Source organism: Panthera uncia, chromosome F1, assembly GCF_023721935.1.
Source record: "Panthera uncia isolate 11264 chromosome F1, Puncia_PCG_1.0, whole genome shotgun sequence".
NCBI lineage: Eukaryota > Metazoa > Chordata > Mammalia > Carnivora > Felidae > Panthera > Panthera uncia.
This window is the reverse complement of record NC_064813.1, coordinates 29501254-29525367: the sequence shown is the minus strand read 5'-3', so window position 1 is coordinate 29525367 and position 24114 is coordinate 29501254. Positions and strand designations below refer to the sequence as shown.

General features: G+C 36.1%; 1 protein-coding gene and 1 long non-coding RNA gene across 6 annotated transcripts in view; one reads left to right on the top strand and one right to left on the bottom strand.

The window, feature by feature from the left end:
* The window catches only part of RPS6KC1 (ribosomal protein S6 kinase C1), a 215574-nt gene that overhangs the window by 70237 nt on the left and 121223 nt on the right, over positions 1 to 24114 (top strand). For all 5 annotated transcript variants that reach the window (XM_049634156.1, XM_049634157.1, XM_049634159.1 and 2 more), the window contains exon 7: positions 19401 to 19516. In XM_049634156.1, the coding sequence (XP_049490113.1) occupies positions 19401 to 19516 (116 nt within the window). The remainder of the gene's footprint in view (positions 1 to 19400; positions 19517 to 24114) is intronic.
* LOC125925278 (uncharacterized) lies at positions 12020 to 17073 on the bottom strand. The gene is made up of 3 exons (XR_007458765.1): positions 16253 to 17073; positions 15697 to 15938; positions 12020 to 12569 (listed from the first exon to the last, which is right to left on the bottom strand). It is a non-coding gene; the product is annotated as an uncharacterized LOC125925278 (long non-coding RNA).

The window sequence follows — 24114 nt, the reverse complement described above, 5'->3', positions numbered from 1 at the left end:
GCATTGTTGGTGGCAATGCAAGCTGGTGCGGCCACTCTGGAAAACAGTATTGAGGTTCCTCAAAAAAATTAAAAATAGAACTACCCTATAATCCAGCCATTGCACTGCTAGGTATTTACCCAAGGGATACAGGTGTGCTGTTTTGAAGGGGCACATGCACCCCAATGTTTATAGGAGCACTATCAACAATAGCCAAAGTATGGAAAGAGCCCAAATGTCCATTGATGGATGGATGAATGGATAAAAAAGATGTGGTATATATATATATGTATTACTTGGCAATCAAAAAGAATGAAATCTTGCCATTTGCAACCACGTGGATGGAACTAGAGGGTATTATGCTAATTGAAATTAGTCATTCAGAGAAAGACAAATATCACATGACTTCACTCATATGAGGACTTTAAGACACAACAGATGACCATAAGGGAAGGGAAGCAAAAATAATATAAAATCAGGGAGGGGGACAAAACATAAGAGACTCTTAAATATAAAGAACAAACAGGGTTGCCGGAGGGGTTGTGAGAGGGGGGATGGGCGAAATGGGTAAGGGGCATTAAGGAATCTACATCTGAAATCATTGTTGCACTATATGCTAACTAACTTGGATATATATTAAACAATGAATAATTAATTAAAAAAAGATTTGAAGAAATGATAGTGTCAATAATAAGAGCCAATTCTTTATAATCATAGTCAAGGCACTTATGAGGCTGTGTCAGGAGTTGTCTTGGGTAATCCATTAACCTGATAAGGCAGGTTTTATTATCTCTGGTCATAGTGGGAAGATATGGTTAAAAAAAAAGTTGATCTTTTCTAATACAGACTTTAAAAAAAAATTGTTAATGTTTTTATTTATTTTTGAGAGAAAGAGAGAGAATCTGAGGCAGGCTCCAGGCTCTGAGCTATCCGCACAGAGCCCGATGTGGGGCTTGAACCCACAAACAGTGAGATCATGACCTGAGCCAAAGTCAGACGCTTAACTGACTGAGCCACCTAGGCACCCCATCTAATACAAACTGTCTTAAATGCAATCCTAATCAAAATAGGAAGATTGTGATTCTGAGTTCTGTGAAAACATAGGCAAATTATTCACTATCGCTGTGCCTGTTTCCTCACATGCAAAATGGAAATAATAAAAATTCTTATAATAAAATATTAAATTAGTTAACACACAAAAAGTCTATTCTTTGTAGCTATGAGCTTTTGTTTTTTTTTGCACATATAGATTGCACATATAAATGAGATCATACAGTATTTATCTTTCTCTGTATAACTTATTTCATGCAGTATAGTGCCTTCAGGGTTCATCCATGTTGTTGAAATTGGCAATATTCCCTTTTTTTTTTTTTATGGCTGAATAATATTCCTGTGAGTGAGTGAGTGTGTGTGTGTGCATGTGTGTGTGTGTACCACATGTTTTTTATCCATTTATCCACTGATGGACACTTTGTGTTTTTTTGCTACTATAAACAATGCTTCAGTGAACATGGGGGTTGCAGATACCTTTTTTAGTGTTTCTGTTTTCTTTGGATAAATACCTGAAAGTGGAATTGCTGGAACATATGGTAGTTCTATTTTTAATTTTTTGAGGAACTTCCGTACTGTTTTCCATAGTAGCTGTACCAATTTACATTCCCACCAACAGGGCACAAGGGTTTCCTGTTCTCTGCATCTTTGCAAACTCCTCTTATCTCTCCTCTTTTTGAGAACAGCCATTCTAACAGGTGTGAGGTGATTTCTCATTGTGGTTTTGATTTGCATACTTCTGATGATTAATGATTTGGAGCACCTTTTCATGTATCTGTTGGCCATCTGTATGTCTTTGGAAAAAATGTCTATTTAGATTCTCTGCCCTTTTTAAATCTTTTTTTCTTTTCCTTTTTCTTTTTTCTTTCTTTCTTTCTTTCTTTCTTTCTTTCTTTCTTTCTTGTTATTGAGTTGGATGAGTAGCTTAAGTATTTTGGATATTAATCCCTTATCAGATACATGGTTTGCAAATTTTTTCTCCCATTTGGTAGTCTGCCTTTTCATTTTGTTGATGGTTTCCTTTACTGTGCAGAAGCTTCCTAGTTTGATGTCCCACTTGTTTATTTTTACTTTTTGTTGCCTTTGCTTTTGGCATTACCCTCAAATTTATTGATTGTAGAATTATTTATAGTATCTTTTTATCTTTTTAATGTCTGTTGGATCTTTCCTGATATTGGTGATTTATTATATTTTCTTAGTCACATTAAGGATTTGTCAGTTTTATTAATGTTAGAATATTTATTTATTTATACTATTGGATGTTAGTTTTCTATTTTATGGATTTCTATTTATTTCTCTCCTACTTAACTTTAGGTCTGACTTTTATTTTTTGAGTTAGGAGCCTACATCTTTGAGTTTTGGCCTTTTTTTCTATACATGTTTAAGATGATAAATTTCCCACTAAGTACTGCTTTAGCCACATTCCATAGTTTAGATATGTCGTATCTTCATTATTATCAGTTCAAAATATTTTTTATTTTGTTTTGATTTTCTCGTTGTCCCATGGTTTTCTATTGCTGCTGTAACAAATTACCGCAGATTTATAATACATTATTTTATGGTTTTGTAGGTTAGAAATCCGAAATGAATTTACTGAGCTAAAATCAAGGTATGGGCAGCACTGTATTCCTTTCCAGAGACTTTAGGGGAGAATATGTTAACTCTGCCTTTTCCAGCCTCTAGAGGCTGCCTGCATGCCTTCCTCCATCTTCTAAATCAGCAGTGTTCTATCCCTTTGACCATTCTTTCCTAGGAACATCTCAGTCTGATCCTCAGCAAGGGAAGGTTATCTGATTTTAAGGACCCATGTGATTTGGTTAGGCCTATCCTGATAATCCAGGATAATTGCCCCATCAAGATTCTTAACCTTAATGACATTTGTAAAGTCACTTTTAGCCTAGTTCAGTAATATATTTACAGGTTCTTGGGTTAGGTTGTGGCCATTTTTAGGGGCCCATTAGTCTGTCTGCTGCACCTGTGAATTACTTCTCAGTAATATACTTCTAAGTGTATCATAAGTATACAATTTAATTTCCCAGCATTGAGACTTTCCTAGTTATCTATTTGTTACTGATTTATAGCTTAATTCCATGGTGTTCAAAGAACTTTGTCTGAATAACTTCAGTTTTTTTGAGATTTGTTGAAGCTTTTTTTTATGGCCAAGTCACCCTGCCTATTTAATCATTTTAAATAGTACCTTGAAATGGAAATGCTTGCTACATTCAAAAAATTATTTGAGGGTTTCATGGTACTTTCTATTACATGGCTGTTGTCTTTTGTTTGTAGGACATTATCGTATAGTAGTCTCTGTCTTCTTTTTGGTAGTTAACCAATCCTTATAAAATAGTCATTCTGTATTACAGAATAGTCATAGCTACTTGTGATTAAATTGATTTTTCATCTGTATTAGATGTTTTTAAATTATTCTGTGACTAATGAAAACATACCTATTTTTGTGAAAAGGTACACAAGTACAGTCATGTTATAAAATAGTAATCTTGATTGAGTCCAGATCAGTGATAGCCCATTACCCTACAAAAGAAAAGTACACTGTAGGACAATAAAGAACAAAGACTTTGAGTACCTGGGACAAATAAAAGCAGAAATTGGAAACAAAGAACTCCAAATTGAATCTTTTGTTAATTGGTTTGGTGTTTGCAGGGAAGGGGGCAGTGCCCTGACTTGAACTAGTAATTAAAGACTCAGTTTTGCCCAGGCAACAAGAAGCAAAATGAGAAGGAATGATAAGGAGAGGCATAGATGTGACATGGTAATAATCCCTTTAAATGAAGTGACCCAGTAATATAGGAAATAGACTGTAGACTTTGTCTTGTGTGATCTAGAAAGTCAGGTCAATTCTGTTCCATTCAACAAAACTTTAATGGATGACTGTTAATGTTCACTAAAATCGACGAGCAGCTTATAAGTTGTCGAAGGGGAGAGAGTGGTAAATAAACAATTTAAAAAGTGCCATTACTTTATAGTTTCCTCCATTTTTCTCTTTAGTATCTCTCAGCTGTCTTCCATTTCTATCTTATTAGTTTTCATGATCCATTTTTATCAGAAAGTCTTACGGTAGATACCTTAATCTCCCTTACTTCTGATCTTTTATCATACATACCTGGCAAAACCCCAGCCCTGGATTAATTTATCCATTTGCTTTCAAGTATCCATGTTTCCCTTGTTTCTGGCTTACAGAGGCAGACGACTGGGCAACTAGCTGAGTGCTATTAGAAGAAGCCACACACTCTGGACAGATAGATAACCAAAATGAATTCATTGTTATTAATCTTAACTGGACTCTCAATAATGTTACTTACCCTTAATGTTCTTTTGTTAACTCTTCAGTGACTATTTCATCCAACCTCTGCTTTCCTAAAACTTCTGTTATTCCAATGATACCACACTTTTCTTAGTTAGTTCTCTAATTCTTAGGTTAACCTTTCTAAGTCTACTTTGCCAGCTCCTTCTTCCCCACTTGACCTTTAAATGTTGAAGTTTAGGGGTGCCTGGTAGCTCAGTCGGTTAAGGGTCTGACTTTGGCTCAGGTCATGATCTCATGGTTTGTGAATTCAAGCCCCACATCAGGCTGTCTTCTGTCAGCACAGAGCCCACTTTGGATCCTATGTCTCCCTCTCTTTCTACCCCATCCCCCCTTGCTCTCTCTCTCAAAATAAATAAACTTAAAAAAAGTATGTTGAAGTTTATTGAGACTTCATTGTCAACTTGCTTAGCCTTCTTACCCTACTTTCTTAGGTGATTTCACCATTATATAATTTCAGTGACTATGTAAAGTTGTATACTAGAAATGTAATGTGACACATATATGTAATTTAAAAAATTTCCAGTAGCCACATTAAAACTAAGACTTCCACTGACTCATATGTGGGATTTAAGAAATGAAACAAATGAAAAAGAAAAAAAAAAAAAGGAGACAAACTAAAAACCCAGACTTTTAATGTAGAGGACAAACAGATGGTTACCAGAGGGAAGGTGGGTGGGGGGAATGAGTGAAATAGGTGAAGGGGATAAAAAACAAAACAAAAAAACAAGCAAACAGATTAGGACTTCCACTGCTGGCCAAGGTAGGTAACAGAAGCAGTGTTCACGCTTCTTATTGAAGCAACTAAAAAACCAAACAAAGTATATGTAACGGTGGTTTTCAAGTCACTGGATATTAGACAGTGAAGGACAGTGGTTTCTGAGAGATAGAAAACAGATAAGGTGAGCTTTGATGATTGCCTAGCTTACTGTCTTGAGTTTCTAGGTTGTAGCTAAGGAAGAAGGAAGGCAGATGAATTGGGTCAAAACCTCTAAGTTGAGGAGATGGGGCTGAATCCAGGAAGGCCAAGGCAGAGTTGGCAGGTAGGCCTTATTGGGTCATTGTCTGATGTCTAGTGTTTTATCTAGAGAGGAGATGGCTCTACAGAGATTTGCAGAGTATCCCTTGGAATACTTAACAGAGTAGTGATCAGTGCTTGGACAGGAGAAACTACCCAGGGCCAGAGAAAGATGCATTGAAAGAATTAGGGGAAACATTGTGGGTGCTCACACAGGGCTGGGAATAGTGTCTCTTCCTAACAAGTCATCTTGAAAATCTCTTTCATGGGGCATTGGGTAGAATATTCAAGAGTCTTACCCCGTTAGTGTGAAATAGTTTGCTCCAGACCCACCCTAACAAACCTTAGAAACAAGACCTAAAAGGATCAGACTGCTTCCAAGAATCATAACTGTATTCCAGAACAAAGCTTAACAACATTTGTAGGAATAAGAAAGTATTTACCATACAATAATGTAAATCCACAATATCTGGTATCTTTAAAAACTTACCGTTTATTCAAAGAAATAGAAAAAATTTGACCTGTAGTGAGGAAAAAAATCAATAATATTTGTAGAAATAAGAAAGTATCTACCACCTAATAAGGTAAATACACAATGTCTGGCATCTTTAAGAACTTACCATTCATTCAAAGAAACAGGAAAAATTTGACTTGTAGTGAGGAAAATAATCATTCAGAACCCACTCAGAATTGACACACATTAGAAGGGAAGGAAGGATGAGGACTTTAAAACTTAATGGAAATGTGTTCATTATATGGAGTTAAGTAGAGCAATGGAAGATTTACAAAAGACCCAAATTGAACTTCTAGAGGTGAATGCTACAGTATGGGAAATAAAAATACAAGAAATGAGATTAGTGTCAGATTAGATATTGCAGAAGAAAGGATTAATGAATTGGAAGACATAGCAATAGATACTATCAAAAATGAAATGGAGATGAAAAAAATCAATCAAAAATTATTATAATATCAGTAAGCTATAGCACAACTTTTCTCCATGTAATTGGAACCCTTAAAAAGGGAGGTAAAGAGGGAGACTGGATATTATTGGAATGAATAATGCCTGGAAGCTTTCCAAATTTGATGAAAATATTCCGTAGGTCCATGAGACCCAACATACCCCAGGCATAAGAAACATGAAAACCTACATTAGGGCACATTTTAATCAAATCGCTCTAACCCAGCATTGACGAGAAAATCTGAAAATTAAAAGCAGGCAGAACAAAAGACATGTAGAAAAACAAAGATGAGAATGATGTCAGGTTTCTTGTTAGAAACAATGCAAACTATTGATTAACACCTTTAACATGCATAGAGAAAAAAAGCCTATCAAGTGAATTCTGTACCCAATGAAAGTGTATTTAAAAAATGAAGGCAAAACAAAGAATTGTCAAATGAGGAGTGCCTGGCTGGCTGAGTCAGTAGAAGATGTGACTCTTGATCTTGGGGTCCTGAGTTCAAGTTCCACCTTGGGCATGGAACCTACTTAAAAAAAATGTTAATTGAGAGTGATGGATGTGTTCATTAATTTGATTGTGGTGTCTTTTTGTTTTTGTTTTGTTTTGGGTTTTTTTTTTTTTTTGGTCTAGATAAATGTCAATCAGAACTTTTCAAAGAACCAACTTTTAATTTTGTTTGTCTTCTATTTTTTAATCTTCTATTTCATTAGTTTCTGCTTCTCCTGCTTTCTTTTTGTGTATTTCACTCTTCATTGTTTAGAATTATTTCTCTTAAGAGGTGAAAGCTTAGGTTATTGATTTGCAATCTTTTCAACATAGGTCTTTAAAGCTATAAAGTCCTTCTAAGCACTGCTTTTGCTGCATCTCATAAATTTTAATTATGTTGCTTGTATTTTTATTCAACTTGAAATTCTCCTTCTATTTCTGTTTTTGCTTCATCTGTTTTAGGACTTTTATTAGATGCATGCATGTTTATAACGGTTGTATCTTTCTGACTAACTTTTAACATTATAAAGTGTTTTTGTCTCTAGTAACATTCATTTTTCTTAACATCTGTTTTGTTGGATATTACTAAAACTATTTACTTTTTTTCTTTTTTAAAAGAGTTTATTTATTTTGAGAGAGACAGAGGCAGTGCAATCAGGGGAGGGGCAGAGAGAGAGAGAGAGAGGGAGAGATTGAGAATCCCAAGCAGGCTCCACACTGCCAGCACAGAGCCCAACACAGGGCTCTAACTCACGAATCTGTGAGATCATGACCTGAGCTGAAATCGAGTCTGATGCTTAACCGACTGAGCCACCCATGCGCCCCAAGTTATTTACTTTTAATATGTTTGTTTTTTTTGAATCAAAATACGTCTCCTGTAAACAGGATACAATTGGATCTTTTTTTAAAACAAATTTAGCTGTATAATCTCTGCTTTTTCATTGGCATTTTTAATCCATGTACATTTAACATACTTAATGATGTGGTTAGACTTATGCTTGCCATTTTGCTATTTGGTTTTTTTAATTTTATTAATTTTTTAATTCTTTGTTTTTTAAAAAATTTTTAAATGTTTATTTTTGAGAGAGTGTGACAGAACGTAAGCAGGAAGGGGAAGGGCAGAGAGAGAGAGAGACAGAGACAGAGACACAGACTCCAAAGCAGGCTCCAGGCTCTGAGCTGTCAGCACAGAGCCTGACATGGAACTTGAACTCATGAGCTGTGAGATCATGACCTGAGCTGAAGTCGTGTACTTAACCGACTGAGCTACCTGGGCGCCTCTCTGTTTGTTTGTTTTTTTATGTCTCCTATCCTTTTTGTTTTTTACTGCCTTGTGTTGTGAGTAGATTATTTTTTCTAGTGTACCATTTATTCTCTCTCTTTTTTTTTTTTGGTAGATTATAACATTTTGAGTTTTTATTTTTCATAGTGTTTTTTCTGAAGATTATAGTAATAAGTACTTTAACTTAAAATATTCTACTTCATTGCCTTAATTCTAGTAATATATAGGAATTTTACTTCAATATAGATCTCTTCCTACATCTTTTTGCTAGTATTGTCATATATGTTGCACTTGTATATAAGTCCTGTAGTGTAGTCTTATATTGTCTAAATGGACTTACTCTTTAAACCAGTCTGGAGAAGAAATGAGCTTATCTTTTGCTTCTTTTAAGATTTTCTGTTTTGGCTTTTGATAGTTTGGCTATTATATGTTTAGATGTGGATCTCTGGGTTTATCCTTCTTGGCGTTTGTTTTATTCTTGGTATTTGATGGTCTTCTTGGATATGTACGTCAATGTTCATCAATTTGGAAAGTTTTCACATATTATTTCTTAAATTTTCTGCCTTTTCTCTCCTTTTTGTGTTTCTTGGACTACATTATATATATTTTAGTGTTCTTGATGGTATCTACAGATTTCTTAGCCTGGTCCCTCCTCCCTTTTTTATTATTTAATGTAGTCATAGTTGATAATGTTTACTCATCTATCTTTAAATTTGTTGATTCTTTTTTTCTGTCATCTCACTGTGCTGTTGAGTACTTTTTAATCCCAGAATTTCTATTTGATTTTGTTACAGTTTCTATGTTTTTATTGTTAAAATATACTTGATGATTTGTTGTCATCCTTGCTTGATTCTAAACCATTCTGTTTGTACCAATAGTCTAACTGATCTTTTGAAAATGAACCTTCATCATGTCACTTTCTTGCATTAAACTCATTGCTTTGAGGATAAGACCCAAAGATTTTATGGTTTATGAGGCTATGAATGATTCGGTTTCTGCCTTTCTCTCCAGGCTCATATTGAATCAGTCCTAGTCACTTTTTTTTTTTAGCCACAGTGACCTTCTTTTACTTCCTAGAAGGCACTGTGGCCCTTCCCATGTTCAAATTTTCACAAAAGTTGTGCTCTGTTTGAGTGCTTTACTCTGCTTTTTCAACTGATATTTCCTCCTTGTTCATCAGGTCTCAGTTTCAATGATATTTCCTCAAGTGAACGTTTTTTCACCTCTGTTCATACCAGAAGAGATTTCCTGAACTTTGTTGTCATTGCACACTGTTTTGCTTCAAGTACTTATCATATTTACAATGAAATAATTATTTGTGTGGGTATTTACTGAATGAATATCTCTTTATTTACTTGTAATATCCTTGAAGGCAAGGCATTTTATCATTCAGTGTATTTCCTAGCACAGTGCCAGTTACCTAGGAAATTGTCTATAAATATTTTTGAATGAGAATGATTCTATAGATCAGTATAAATGGGCACTTGACCAGGGAGAAGGAGAAGGCTTATAGGGAAGGCTTCTGCAGGAGGTGATAAATAAGTTGAATCCTAAAGTATGTGTAGTAAACAGCCAGTATGCATTAAGGTAGCTTTGAAAATACCAAATAGGTTTAAATGCCTCTTGTCTGGTATATCAATATTCTGCACCAATATCCGTCTATTTGTCCCAAAGGTTTGACAATGTTTAGAATTCAGCCTTATGAAATGGCATTAATTATGTTTATTATTACATTTTATATTTGTAGCAATCACTATAAATAGTGGAACTCAATATTGAGACTTATTGCTCATCTGACCCTGAGTTTGATTTCTGGCTTTAATAAATAAGTTTCTGTCCTATTCCCTTACCTTGTCTTAGTCATGTCTTTCCTCTTCCACCATCCTTGGAACTGGAGCTCTGTTCTGTTTTGATCAGACCCAACCCCAATTCTCCACAATAAGGGTTTGGCCTGAAACTAAAGCTTGGCAGCTGGGAAACTATTATTTGATTTTCTGTAATACTTTCCTCATGTTCTTATTGGGAACAAGGTGAGGATAGATAGGCACTTTTAGCATATCACAGTAGCTAATATTCAAGGGAAGAATGGAGTAGTTCAGTTTAGAAATATTTATATCAAAATAGTTACATAAGCTTGGACCTGGAAGGGTGAATTCTGCACTGCTTCTAAAAAATTTGGTTGTGAAAATAAATAAACCTTTGTTTTCTAAGAGTTCTTTATTATGAGGGTTTTTCTGTACTGTAGGTAATCATCATAGATGTTTTCAAAATTGCTTTTTAAAAATTTTTTGAAAATGTTTATTCGTTTTTAAGAGGGAGAGAGTGTGAGTGGGGGAGGGGCAGAGAGAGAGGGAGACACAGAATCTGAAGCAGGCTCCAGGCTCTGAGCTGTCAGCACAGAGCCTGATGTGGGGCTTGAACTCGTGGACCGTGAGATCATGACCTGAGCTGAAGTCGGACGCTCAACCAACTGAGCCACCAGGTACCCCTAAAAATTGCCTTTTTTAAAAAGAAAAAGGACCTTACCAAAATATTAAAGGGTTGTGCTTCTTCCTTCATTTTAGATTTTATTGGTTCTGGAAACAGAACTTTATAGAATAGAAACCTTGGGCCTTAAGGAATGGCCATCTGAGGATGATGATTGGTATGCAATGTTAGTACATAGTAGTAGTAGTAGTAGTAGTAGTAGTAGTAGTAATAATGAACATGACCTTCCCTTTAGTAGAACCAAAGCGTATGGATACAAAACAATATACTTTGGGCAGGATTTGGTTCTTCATTTGTCGGTCTCATGTCAGATACATGTGTCTGGTGGGTCTAGATGGAATGGATATTATACATTAAAAGCAATAGCAAACCTTCGAACTTCTCATATTCAGGAGGCTTAGTATCCTGCAAGCTGATGGGCATAAAGTGCTATAATTCCCATAGGTTTACAACTGCAGGAAGAAAGTCTGGGTGAATCATTTTCTGTCATATGTTTCTTGAATTGTTGGGTATTTTGGTATCAACTTTCCTGTTGAGAGTTTTATGTTTTAATGACAAAACTGTTTACTGGAAATTATAGCTTGGAAAAGAGAACCACTCTCCTGCTTCTGCAAAAAGCTAGGTAAAACATTGATATAGGGTAAAGTAGCTGTGGAGTTTTATATTCAGATGGTATGAACGGTAAACAGAGCATCTAAAATAACCACTTGCACATTGCAACAAACACATCATCATTTGCTTAAAAAAGAGTTATAATTACAGTTGACGAAGCATGGACACCATAAAAAATGCATTAGTTTGGCTTGACACATTAATTACCTGTTTTTGCAGATGTTTTTATGTATTGTTGTGTGAACAGTTTACAAAATAATTACAGGAAAGTCGTATGGAAAATAAACTAAGTGGGTGGTTTCTCGTCTAAATATTTTCATTCATGTGAATCTGTGTGAGGCACAGCTGCTCTATTGCAAAAGCAGAGAGAGAGATGAGGATTCTCGAAGGGTTTTTTATTAGATGGTCTCGGTCATCAGTATTCTCACATTTTTATATCTTTAGCAACACAGTTTAAAAACATTAAAATGAGAGGGTTGATTTTAATTCCTGTGATTACTGGAAAAGGCCTAATTCTGGTCAGAAGAAATATAGATATCTACGAGTATTTTATGTTTTATAATTAAAAACAATGTTTTTAAAGTTTATTTATTTTGAGAGAGAGAGAAAGAGAGCGTGCGCAAGCAAGGGAGGGTCAGAGAGAGAGGGAGAGAGAGAGAATCTCAAGTAGGCTCCCTACTGTCAGCACAGGGCGCGGTGGAGGGCTCTAACCCATGAACTGTGAGATCGTGACCTGAGCCGAAATCAAGAGTCAGAGGCTTAACTGACTGAGCCACCCAGGCACCCCAGATATCTATGAATCTGAACAAAACTAAAAAATCCTAAGTGGAAAAACTACTGGCATTTATTCATTTATTTCATTTATTTCAGTACTAGCAGTTAGGCACTTTGAGAAACAGTCGATCATTATTTCATGATTACTTGAGTTACATAGTTTTATTGAACTTACAGCTTAGTTAATCGTAATAGTTAAATATTGAGTCTTATGTAAATTACACAGAAGTTCAGTTTATCTATTCTCTTATAGGAAGTTTTGAAAATGTAAATCTGCTTTTTCTTATGAGCTTACTGTTTTGTCATTAGTGGTCTCAAAGTGTGTTTCATTTGAAAAATAACCAGGTCGTTATGCAGGCATTTGTACTTTTCTAAACTGTTAAGAAACAGGTTTTCCAAAATTGTAATTGTCAAACAATAAAAAGTTCATAGACTTCATTCTGTTTTACATAGTGGTTTAAAATTATGTAGAGTATCTGTGCTTGTGTTTCAGTGATGCTGTCATGACAATTTTTCATAAAATTAAAGTAGATTGTCCTTTTAGTTCAATCATGCCACTTCTACGCCATGTTCCTCCATATTCCTTTTGTATGATTTCACCTGCATAGATGATGAAGACAATAATTATAGATGACATTTTCTGAAATACATATACTGTAACTAGTTAAGTTAGAGAAAGGCATTCAGTTATAGAAAGAGGTAATTAGACTATCTCTAGGCATGAAGGCATTGTTATCAGACCGGGTAGTATTGGTGCAAAGTCATTCATTTGCTTTCCCATTCATTTATTTAACAAAATATTTTTGAGGGTCTTCTATATGTGATGTTCTGTGATAACATTGAAATGACTGTAAACATTGAGATAACTGTGTCTGGAACATCATAGATGCTCAGTAACTAGTAGGCATTTTGCCTTCTGAAGAGGATAGGAGGGACAGGAATATGTATATTCTTACTTGTTGGGGAGGAGTTTCTTTGTTATCCTGAAATGGGCTTCAAATGTGATACACTGTGGGAGTGTCGCTTGGCACAGTCTGAATTGTTTAAATGTGGAGATAAATATCTTCATGTTAAATAAATCTGGAAATGGAATGGAGTCTGTCTAATTCTGATATACACTAGTAGTTTAATTTTTTAAGGTGGGGATGCATTTAAGGAGTCTGTGAAACTTCTAGGATTCAGAAGAATTAACTGCTTATAATCAGCAATTCTGCTGATTGCTTTACATCGTCTTAAAGGAAAATATGTGATCCAACGTCATGATATCAAGAAAACAGTTTGTTGGAGTCCTCCATGGATTTGCCACTTCTTAAGATGTCTCACTTAGAGCCGGTGAAAGAAATGACCAAAGCCTTTGTGGGGCTTGGGGGATTTTCGTATTTACTAGTATAGTAGATAAACAATTCTTAGTCTATGTGGAGTTTCATTTCCATATTTTCCCTTATTTTTATTCCATCTCAGAAGGCAAAATTTTTGCTCCTAAGTTTTAATTCTTCATTCCTTTTCCTTCAGGGTATCTCAAGCTCCTTTTAAACTTTTTATCTTAATCTTTTAGAAGCCATGGAGAACAGCATAAGGGACACTTAGGGATTGACTGTCTGTCTGTCTATCTAGACAAGAGTTTATTGTCATAAAGAGACTGGCCAGGTGATGTTGTTTTGAGGGGATTGACTAGTTTTTTGAGCACTCCCCTTTAAAATGCAAAACAAAAAATGGATTAGGGAACAGGAAGGAAATAGTTGAATGTAGAAGACTGTCTCTGTAGGCATTTAACACTCTATGATCTAATGATGTGTTAGTTTTCATTCAGTATTAACCGATAGAAAAACTACTAAGCAACACTGAAAGGAGTCCTAATTGAGGCAATGCCTGGACATGAATATTATTATGACTTTTGCTTTTACTATTCTTTGGTGACTCTTTGGACTTTTGGGGTCACATAACACTTAGTTTTGAAAAGACATTAATATGGAGTTGGTTAAATGCAAATGGGAAGCAGATTCCCTGACTGACCCGGTTTTGTTATATGTGGAAAGGCTGATGGCCCCAGTTGTGGTAGACATGTAGAACCATAAATTACTGTTTTTCTCAAGGTTGCCTTTTGTTGTCAGAACACTTAGCATAAGTCAGAAATGGTAGGCTATACCTGAGAAGAACAAAAAAACCCATTAACTATAATAAATCAGCACTAAAAAAAAAAAAAAAAAGCAACTATAACCACCAAGGCCATCGTATTCTTTTTGCTACTAAAGTTGTTACATTAAAAAAAAAGAAAAAAGTAAAAGAAAAAAAAAGGGAAGCACCAATAAACAAAAACTCATTCCCTTAAAGCCAGGATGATTTGAATGTTCTTTCTAATGTAATAAATCTGAGTAAAAATCAGGCATGTTTGACCAAGAATATAGTGGCGTAGGGGTTACTGGAGAGTGTTTGTTGGAGTAGAGAAACAGAGATAAGAATATAAGATGTGCCTAAAGTAGGGTCTTACGCGAGGATTAAAGTCTGTGTGTGTGGCAAAAATCAAGTATAGTTCAAATAGTCTTAAAAATCCCTTAAGATTTTCCGTGAAATACAGATGTAGGCATACTGTCTTCCAAGTAGTCTAACATGGCCAGTTTTTCCTTCAGCATTGATTTTCTTTTGTTGAACCAGTGAGGCATTAGCTATATTCTTTTTGGTGACTAAGGGTAGAATAACAGACTTGGAAGAACTACTTTTTATTCTGGTTTGTGAAGCTGATTTTCACTAGTGCTGTGAATAATAATGTCTTTTTATTTTATTTTATTATTATTATTATTTTTTTTTATGGGTAAAGGAGAAAAGACCTGTGTTTTCCAAAGAAATCCTTGGGTAACAAGGATGTTTTGAGAGACCGCTTTTTCTCAGAAAGGCCCACTCTCTTGCACACTGTGTGAAATGTATACCTCTTTGTAGCTCTCATTTTCGTGTGTCCTTGTCTGTCATTTCCAGTCTCTTTCTGTTTGATTCTCCTCTGCTGTGTTGTCTGATAGGCTCCTGTCTCAACTCCTCATGCTTATTTTCTCGTCCTCTTTGTTCCCGTACTCACTTGTACTTGTCCTGTGCTCTGTATTTTTCTTGTTCTACTCAGTAACAGTAGCACAATCCACTTCAAATTCAGTCACCCGAAGTGTGGTATCATAAGACCCGGTTTCAGTTTTAGTCTCTCATATTAACTTTTTAACTGAGAAAGACATTCCACATCCCTGCGCCTTAATTTCTTAGCTGTGTCAGGAAGGTAACATATCTCTTGTAACTAGAATCTGATGTAATGAAAGGAGTGCCAAGTAGTGATGGCTTCTTAAATCAATTAGAATTTTGTGATTCCGTTATGTATAGACTGTGCCTTCTGTAAAACTTAGTAGCAAGTCAGAGTTGGTGCTCTGAGAAATGCAGGCCAGGCAGTCCAGTGTTTCTAAAAATTTCAAGAACAACTTTGGACTTTCTCCTCATTTCTATTCAGCTACACCCGATTCTTTCACAGATCAGACTCTATAATCACCCTATACCCATCCTCTCTCCTGATCAGAAATTGGTGCGGTGAAGTAGTACAGGTTGACACAGTATACATAACACATGTTTTTGGCACAGTGGGACTTCTTGACATAAAGGGTAGTAGATAAGGGGAGTAGGTTTTCTCTTTTCGATGCCAGAGCCCAGTGGAAATTCTTACTGTATCTGAAATTAATAGAAATGTAGAGAAACTTACTGAAGGTACTGGTTTATCCTTAAGTAGAATGTAAAATATGTATCCATTTTTAAAAGCATTTGCTGGGTGGCTCAATCAGTTAAGCGTCTGTCTCCCTCTTGATCTCAGCTCAGGTCATGATCTCCTAGTCGTGAGATGGAGTCCTGCATCATTGGGCTCTGTGCTGAGTGTGGAGCCTGCTTAAGATTCTCTTTCTCCCTCGCTCTCTGCTCCTCCTCTACGCTCATGCATGCACTGTTTCTCTAAAAAAAAAAAAAAGAAGAAGAAGAAATGCATTTAGTAAGTGTCTACCTGGATATAATACTGAAGAGGTAATAGCTGCAAGACCTATAATGGGATTAAAAGTTGAATTTCAGATAACTTGGTTTTCCTGGAAAAATAATCATTATGGGCTGTGTTTGTGTCTTAACAGGAAGATTAAGAAATTAGGGTTAGGGTCTACTTAAAATTTTTAATCAGTTAAAATCTGTTTCAAGTCATACTTATCAATACTTTGATCAGTTAAAATCATTCCAGAAATCTATCGATTAATCTTTTCTTCCTCGTACTCACAGACCTCAGTAAGTGTCCAGCAGTAAAAATCCGCAAGAGGTGATTTTCATCCTTGGCTGCCGCTGTTGAGCAGCAGTGCTTGTGACCTAGTTTTAAGGGGCTGGTAAGGAAGGAGGCATAGTATGTATATTTAAGGTTACATTTAAAAAGCCTTCCAGTATTCCATCACTCCATTGTTGTTTCCATGGAAGCGGAACCACTATCAGCAGCAGGCGTCCATTTCAACTGCTGGCTTCCGGTTTTGTTTCTCTGTTACTATGGAGACTGCCTAGAAAGCAGCAGAGGCACCAAAAGTTTAAAAAACAATGATTTGATTACAAAATACGGTTTTAACTCCAGCTTGCATTAGGTGCTCCACAGCCTTGGCGTTTTTGAATTTCAAATTATTTTGGGAAACAAATTGATTTTTTGGAACGAAAACAAATTTTGAGGTTGTATTAAGGCTTGTAAGCACACTGCATTAAATAAATTGCCATAGTTTCTGTTACATCTTAGCCTACGATGAATAAGAAATTTTAAATGAGGGATCTAAATTAGGGCATGAAAAGGTATAACCTGGTATGAGAAACACTAATGATAATGGGAGCAGCCGTTAGACTAAGTCCATGAAAGGTAAACTCTAAAGGATGAGTAATGTGTAGAAATAGTAAATGTTTCTTATTTCTGTGGCACATTTTACCTTCACAACATATTTCAATTGCTTAGGTAGCTTTCACAGATAGATTATATAAAAATAAAAGCTTGAGTTTAGAAATTAAATACATTTTAAGGACAGAGAGGGATCATATTGAAATTTAAAAATTTTAATTTTAATTGAAGTTTGAGGTGTTGGAGAGTTAATAAATGTAGACTGTTCCATAGTTAAAAAGCAATAGAGATTCCCCCCACCCACCCCCCAGCCCCCAAGACTAGTTACAGTTTTGAAGTATTCATAAAGAAGAGAAGAGATGGAACAGTCATGTAAAAGCTGTGAAAGGAAGGTTTTTAAGCAAAACTGCACCCCCAACTCTGTTGCCGGTTTCCTTTGAGGGCTCTATTCAGTCTGGATTCTTCAGTTTGCATGCGAGAAAATCCACATTTGAACTCTAGTAGGCAAAGAATGGCAGGAATGTAGGTTTGGCTGAAATCTGGGACCCCAGTCGCACCAGGATTCCTTTTTTTGTCTCTCATAACTGCTTCCCTCTGTTAAATTCCTTCTTTCTGATTGGCTCTTAGCGCATTGGCAGAGACTGTGGCTGTTGGCAGTTCCCAGTCCTCTTATTTCCAGCGTCAATAGCAAAGAGGGACTGATTGGCCCAGTTTGTGTTGGGCCAATTCCTCCCTTCTCCACCTGTGGCCAAGAGGGCGGGATTTTGTGATTGGCTCAGCTTGTGACAGAGGGCTCACCCTTGACTATGTAGTAATAAGGGACAGGAGGACTGAGATCTGAAGCACACTAGCAGTTTTCATTCAGACCACCCTGTTATGTGATGGTAGTGGTGGCTGAAGGTGAAGGGCTACGAAGGCGGGAAGGGAGCATTTCTCAGAAGAAATAGAAGATGCTATTCCAGGCAGAAATAAGGTTTTTCTAGTCGTCATCTTTTGGGGAAGAATGCGTGCTTTACTGTAATTCAGTTCAGTTCACTTCAGCAAAACAGAAACATTATTTTGTAGGACTTGGTTTACAGAAAAACCAAGATCAAAAACCTTTACAATTTAGTGCTTCCTATATACAGCTGTCTTTGTCGTAGTATCTTTTATGTATATTGTCTCCTTTAATCTCTGCAGTCATTTGAAGTATATGTTTCCATTTTAGAGAATGAGGAAGAGGGTCAGAGAGTTGAAGTATGGTGTATCATCGGTCACATGACTAGGGAGGCAGAGCCAGAATTTAGATAACCAGGGTTTCTAGAATGTAATCAAGGGTGCTTTCCACTGTATGATACTTGCTTTTTGGTTAACTTCATTCAGAAGATGCATAGGGTGAATTATAAAAAAAAGTACTGTGTATGAAGTGCTTAGATAAAAATGAGTCGTGAAAATATAGAATATTATTTATGAAAGGAGCCTTAGAGATTGTATACTACAGTGGTTTTTCAAATGTTTTAACTTTCAGTCATGGAATCGTTTCTTCAAATGAAATGTATCACAGGTATATAAGATGGGTAAGAGCATAGGATTGTCCTGCTCTGGAGAAGAGAGAGCCCAGAACTTCATGGGCTGGGCCACCTGTGTTTTGAAGTCTTGAGTATTCTGGAGGCCATTTTGAATACGCTTTGTTTAGAGAAACTGAGAGCCAGACAGGGTAAATGACTTGTTCATTTTCATATAATTGTGTATTACAGGGATTTCAATTACATTCTTCCTTTTTTCTTTTTTTAAAGTCTTTAATTCCAGCTAGTTAACATACACATTTCAGTTACATTCTTACTTTCAGTTGTAACGTGGGTGACAGTTTGTTGTTAATGAAAAAACATGAAGCTTACAAAAATCAGAGTGAATTCGGAGTTACCCTAAATGATTTTATTCTCCAGTTTCTTGCTCCTTTGGCAGCATATCATATCCATGTCATGACTCTTATTAAACATCTGTTGCATTTAGTTCCAGTTTGTTGAGTTGGGCAATTGCATAGTACCTGGACTAGGCTAGTCTTCTGTATGCAGAGCTTTTTATACTGCATTTCTTATATATCAACTCCTCCTATAGAAGGTATCAGGTTCTCTCTCTATATTTTAATAGGAAAATTTCAGAATTTGGATAAATCAAATTTATAGTGGTAATATTGAGACCTTGCTGATACTAATAACTTTGATGTCTGTTCCAACTTTGAATCTCTCTTCTTTTAAGTTAGAAATGAGAACAAGTAGCTGGGGAGCCTGGGTGGCTCAGTTGGTTAAGCGTCCAACTTCAGCGCAGGTCATGATCTCACGGTTTGTGGGTTCGAGCCCCACGTCCAGCTCTGTGCTGACAGCTCAGAGCCTGGAGCCTGCTTCGGATTGTGTCTCCCCCTCTCTCTGCCCCTCCCCCACTCACACTCTTTCTCTATCAAAAATAAATAACCAATAAAAAAAAAAGGTGAACAAGTGGTGAACTGGGTCAAAGAAAGTTAATTTTCAGGTTGGATAAATGAAAGTTTATTTTTCGCGTGCCCTGTCCTTGTTTTCTCCTTTTAGGAGAGTCAAGCCCTACCCGTCGAGAAGCTGTGAAGAGAAGAACAGCAGAATATCTAATGCGAGCAGAGAGTCTCTCTAGCCTTTATGGAAAACCTCAACTTGATGATGTCTCTCAGGTATGTCTTATGTTTCATTTTGTATTTTCTTTAGCTCTTTTTGCTGACTTGTCTCTTGGCTTTATTAATAATTAGAATGCTTGAGAATTTTGGTCTTTGGAATTTTATCAATAATATTTTAACAAGTTATTGGCGGGAGGAAAAGCATTAAAGCGGATCACCAAAAGTGGAATAACATGGGACTTGCTTTCTCCTCTTTCTCAGCCCTTTGTTCCTTCCTCTACCCCTAAAACTCCATGTGTAAAATGACAGTAATTTGTACTGAATTTTATTTGAAATTTGTAGGGTTAAATAATGGTTTTTGTGTGATTCCTGTACAGTTTTATTGATTCACGCTAAAACTTATTATGAAAGCATGAGTCTTACAGGTAGCTGCTATAGGTGACCTAGAATTATAAAGGCATAATTCTAACAGGGATATTTATGTTATTTGGGACTATCCTTAGTCTTGTCTAGAAAACAGGTGAATGCTTAAAACATTGGAAACATTGTAGTTTATTATTATTGTTTTTATGTCATTTGGACTTGGCAAATATATAACTTTTCTGGCTTTTTTCTTTATATTAACTAAGGGTTTTTTTGGATACAATTTAAAAATCATATCTTCTAGAGATGGAAGAAAGTGCTTATTTTCTAAATTGACCTAAGATGCAGGTGGGCTTGTTCATATCCCAACTCTGTCCCTTGAAACCAATGGAGGATTGGGCAAGACACTGAACTCTCCAGTTCTTACCTTCAGTTTCTACATCTGAATAATGAGGGTAATAGTTACTCCTTTCTGGGTTATTGTCAGGTTTAAGTGAGTTAAAAAAAAAATCACTCATATATACAAGCACATACGTGCACACACATGCGCGCGCGTGCGCACACACACACACACACACACAAATCCTGCAATTCAAGTGATTACCTCATAAAAAGATCAGCCTATAAACCAAGCTTATTAGAGTAGCTTAATAAGTTTTCGCCCTATTTTTCATCTTCCTTAATATACTGCTTTGTATGGTTTTTTTTCGTATTTTTTAATGCTTATGTACTTTTTGACAGTTCTAACATGTGTCAGTTTTCTAGTTTAAAAATAGCCCAGTACTTCATCTTGATTCATTGGACCATTAAACTTTTTGTTGCTGATTTTCTGAGTCCTTTTCATTCTGCATATGGTCTTTTAAAAAATGCAGTTATCAAAACTATACTTATTAATGCGAATTTTCAGTGTGAAGTGTTTGATCATTACTTTTAGAACAAAAAAATTATATTCCAGCTTGGAAGTAATATACTTTTGTTACTTGTTCTTATATAATGAATATGTTTTAAATAAGATATCTGCTGTTTCATTTTCAGATTCTTAATTATTCTGTGTTTGCCAATCTTTCCCTATTTTCTATCATTGTTGTTTTAACTGTATTATTATTTTTAACTCCTTATTATTTTATCTTTTTAAAATGCAGTATTTATCTAAAGATTACTTTGAATTCAATTCTTATTTTCTGTGGGGTTGACAACCCTCCCTATGTGCAATCCTGATGTGTACATTCTCACTTCCATATTTGGGGACAATTATAAAAGTATTGAATAGGATGGGCCTCTATGAACTTACTTGTTTTACTAATTCATCTTGTATGTAAATATTCTAAAAGTTTTAGAAAATTACTAGTATTCTATTCTTTCCATTAACGTTAACCTTGAATATTCTGCTTATACTTACTCCTTTGAACTCCCTACTTATGCAGCCCCTATTACAGTTTCCCATAATCACTTCTGTGAACAATAATTTTTTTAATGTTTATTTATTTATTTTTGAGAGAGAGAGAGAGAGCAAGCTAGCGGGGGAGTGACAGAGAGAGAATCCCAAGCAGGCTCTGTGCTGTCAGCACAGAGCCCAACGTGGGACTCTAACTCACAAGCTGCGAGATCATAACCTGAGCCAAAATCAAGAGTCAGGTGCTTAACTGACTGAGCCATCCAGGTGCCCCTGTGAACAGTAATTTATGAGGCAAATAAATAAGTGTAGGTTTGACTTGGAGAAAGGAACCATGAAGTATATCAGTCAGAAATTCCTTTCGAGCATAGCTTCTAATGAAAATAAAACAAAGGAAATCTAATAAAAAAGAACTGGTTGTATTAGATTATATATTAATTCACTAAGCATCTGTTAAGACTCTGTGTGTATACAGTATCAAACTAGATATAGTTTGGAGTTATATAAAAGATGACAGTTTCTGCTTTTGCAAACCCTGTGTACCCAAAATCCGTACCTCGTTGAGGAAATGCTAGAATGATAAGAGCCGTGTAGAATAATGGGAGCTTGTATCAGAAAGGGTAAAAAGGACTAACTAGTGAATCAAATTTGATATGCCAGGACTTTTTTCAATTGTTAGGCAAGGAGGCTACAGGACAGTTTTTCTAGCTAGAACAAGATGTTTCTCTTTTATGGTTAGTATATGCTTTTTATTTCACTTCTGTATTTTATGCTCTCAAACCTGGCCCTTATTTGGGTCAGGGACAAGCTCGATTATTTTCTTATCTATTATTTAACTTAAATGTCTTCCAGAGTTTCTTGATTAGTGTGGTGAATTCATTATTTTCTTCTTTAACCATCTCTGGGACTCAGTTTCAACCAACGCATTCAGAGGATTGGTATAAATGATTTTTGAGGCCCATTAGCTCTTAAATTCTGTGCAAAAGCAGATATAATTTCCATCTTGAATGCATGTGCCAACACTTCTTTCTAGTCTGGTTGATTAGGAAAATAAAGGGATCTTTTCTGGTTTAAAATATTTTTTGTTGATTCTTGTGTTCCCCTTTGGTGAAGTCCAGGTCATGACTCACTCCATCCGAGTTTTCTGTGGTGATTTCAGCTTTTGCTTTACTGAATTTATTTATGCGACTCTTTTGTGGTAAAAATAAAAGTTCTAAATTTCCCAGTCATACATGGTAATATCCTTTTTGAAAAAGGGCAGAAAGGAGCCCTCTTTGACTCTTGGTTTTCTTCATTACTTCATTATTGATAGGCTCTAGGAAAACTTAAGGGGCAGGTTTCAGAAAAAAAGGAAATGACTTTTGTTTAAAGTAAAAGTCTTGACTGACAGAGACAGAGTCCTTTTTCTTTTCCTTTTTTTTTTTAATTGGAGAGGACTTTGAATGATTTAAGAATTAATGTATTTTTAAAAATTTTTTTTTTTTTTTTGAGAGAGAGTGCAAGCTGGGGAGGGCCAGAGAGAGGGGGACATAGGATCCGAAGCGGGCTCTGTGCTGACAGCAGTGGGCCTGTTGTGGTGCTTGAACTCACGAACTGCGAGATCGTGACCTGAGCTGAAGTCGGATGCTCAACTGACTGAGCCATCCAGGTGCCCCAAGAATTAATATTCGGAGGGAATTTTCCTGGAAAAGACTTGTAAAATCATTTTTGCTCTTTTTAGCTCTAGGAATAATAACTCAAGATCATGGAAATTTAGAAAAAGGTAGTAAATGGTCTAAATTTAGGACATAAAATACTGTGTAGTTTGTAAAGTATGAATACATATTTTGCCATACAGTTAAACAAGGTGTAAATGAAAATTAATATGTAGAATATGCCTTTCCTGAATATTTGTAGAGTTTTGAGTACAATTACTGTGATACTGAAAATATTTTTTCTGTTGTGCATTTTGTTGACTGGTATTATTGGCATTTCTCACTTCTTCCTTAGGAAATATTTTAAAATGAGTATCGTGTCACCCTTAGTGAGACATAGACAAAGCAGAGATGGCAGTCAGGGCCATTCCACATCAGTAATAGTACTACAGTGAAGACACCTTGAAATGTGATGGAAGAGAGGCTAGGACATGGGGTTTGAGGGTTAATAAGTTGCCAGTGAAATTCTTGGCAAAGCCAAAAATTTATGGGTGAAACCAAGTTAAGAAACTAGTGTAGCTAGCCATCAGGTTTTAGAGTGTGCGTTCTCGATATGTTTTTTGTAAAGTGCTTTCCTTTTACCCTTATCTTCCCCCACTCCAAAATGGTGGCTTATTCTTCTTAGGTGAAGGACAGGTAGCTGACCGTATTCTGGAAGTGGTTGGTGGACCAGTAGCATCAGCATCACCTGTTAGCTTGTTGGAAATGCAGAATCGTAGCCTCTCTCAGACTGACCGAATCAGAATCTCCATTTTAACAAGGTCCTCAGGTGATGCACAGACACGTTGAAGTTTAAGTACTGCACTAACAGCTCGGTAAGAACAGAGGTAGATGTCATCAAGAAAAGGGAATAATACCAAGTGAAGAGGACTGTGGGCAGGGTAAACGACAACTTTAAAGAAACCGACCAAAGTAAGGGTAAGTGTCACTTAGCCATTTAGAGAATGTAGAACAGAAATAGTAAATAGATTTTACTAGTGTGTTAACTCCAATCCCCTGGTCATGGCTGCCAAGAACACTGTCTTGTGAGACAGAGTGTGAGATTAACAGAGATATCTGCCGTGGGCTTGAACGGTTGAGTGATATGTATTTGCCGTCTTTGGTTTTGAAGATTGTTGGGTCATCGTACATTCTTCTATCATAAGATCCATCATGTACTCTCTCCGCCCCCCCCCCCCCCCCCCCCCCCCCCCCCCCCCCCCCCC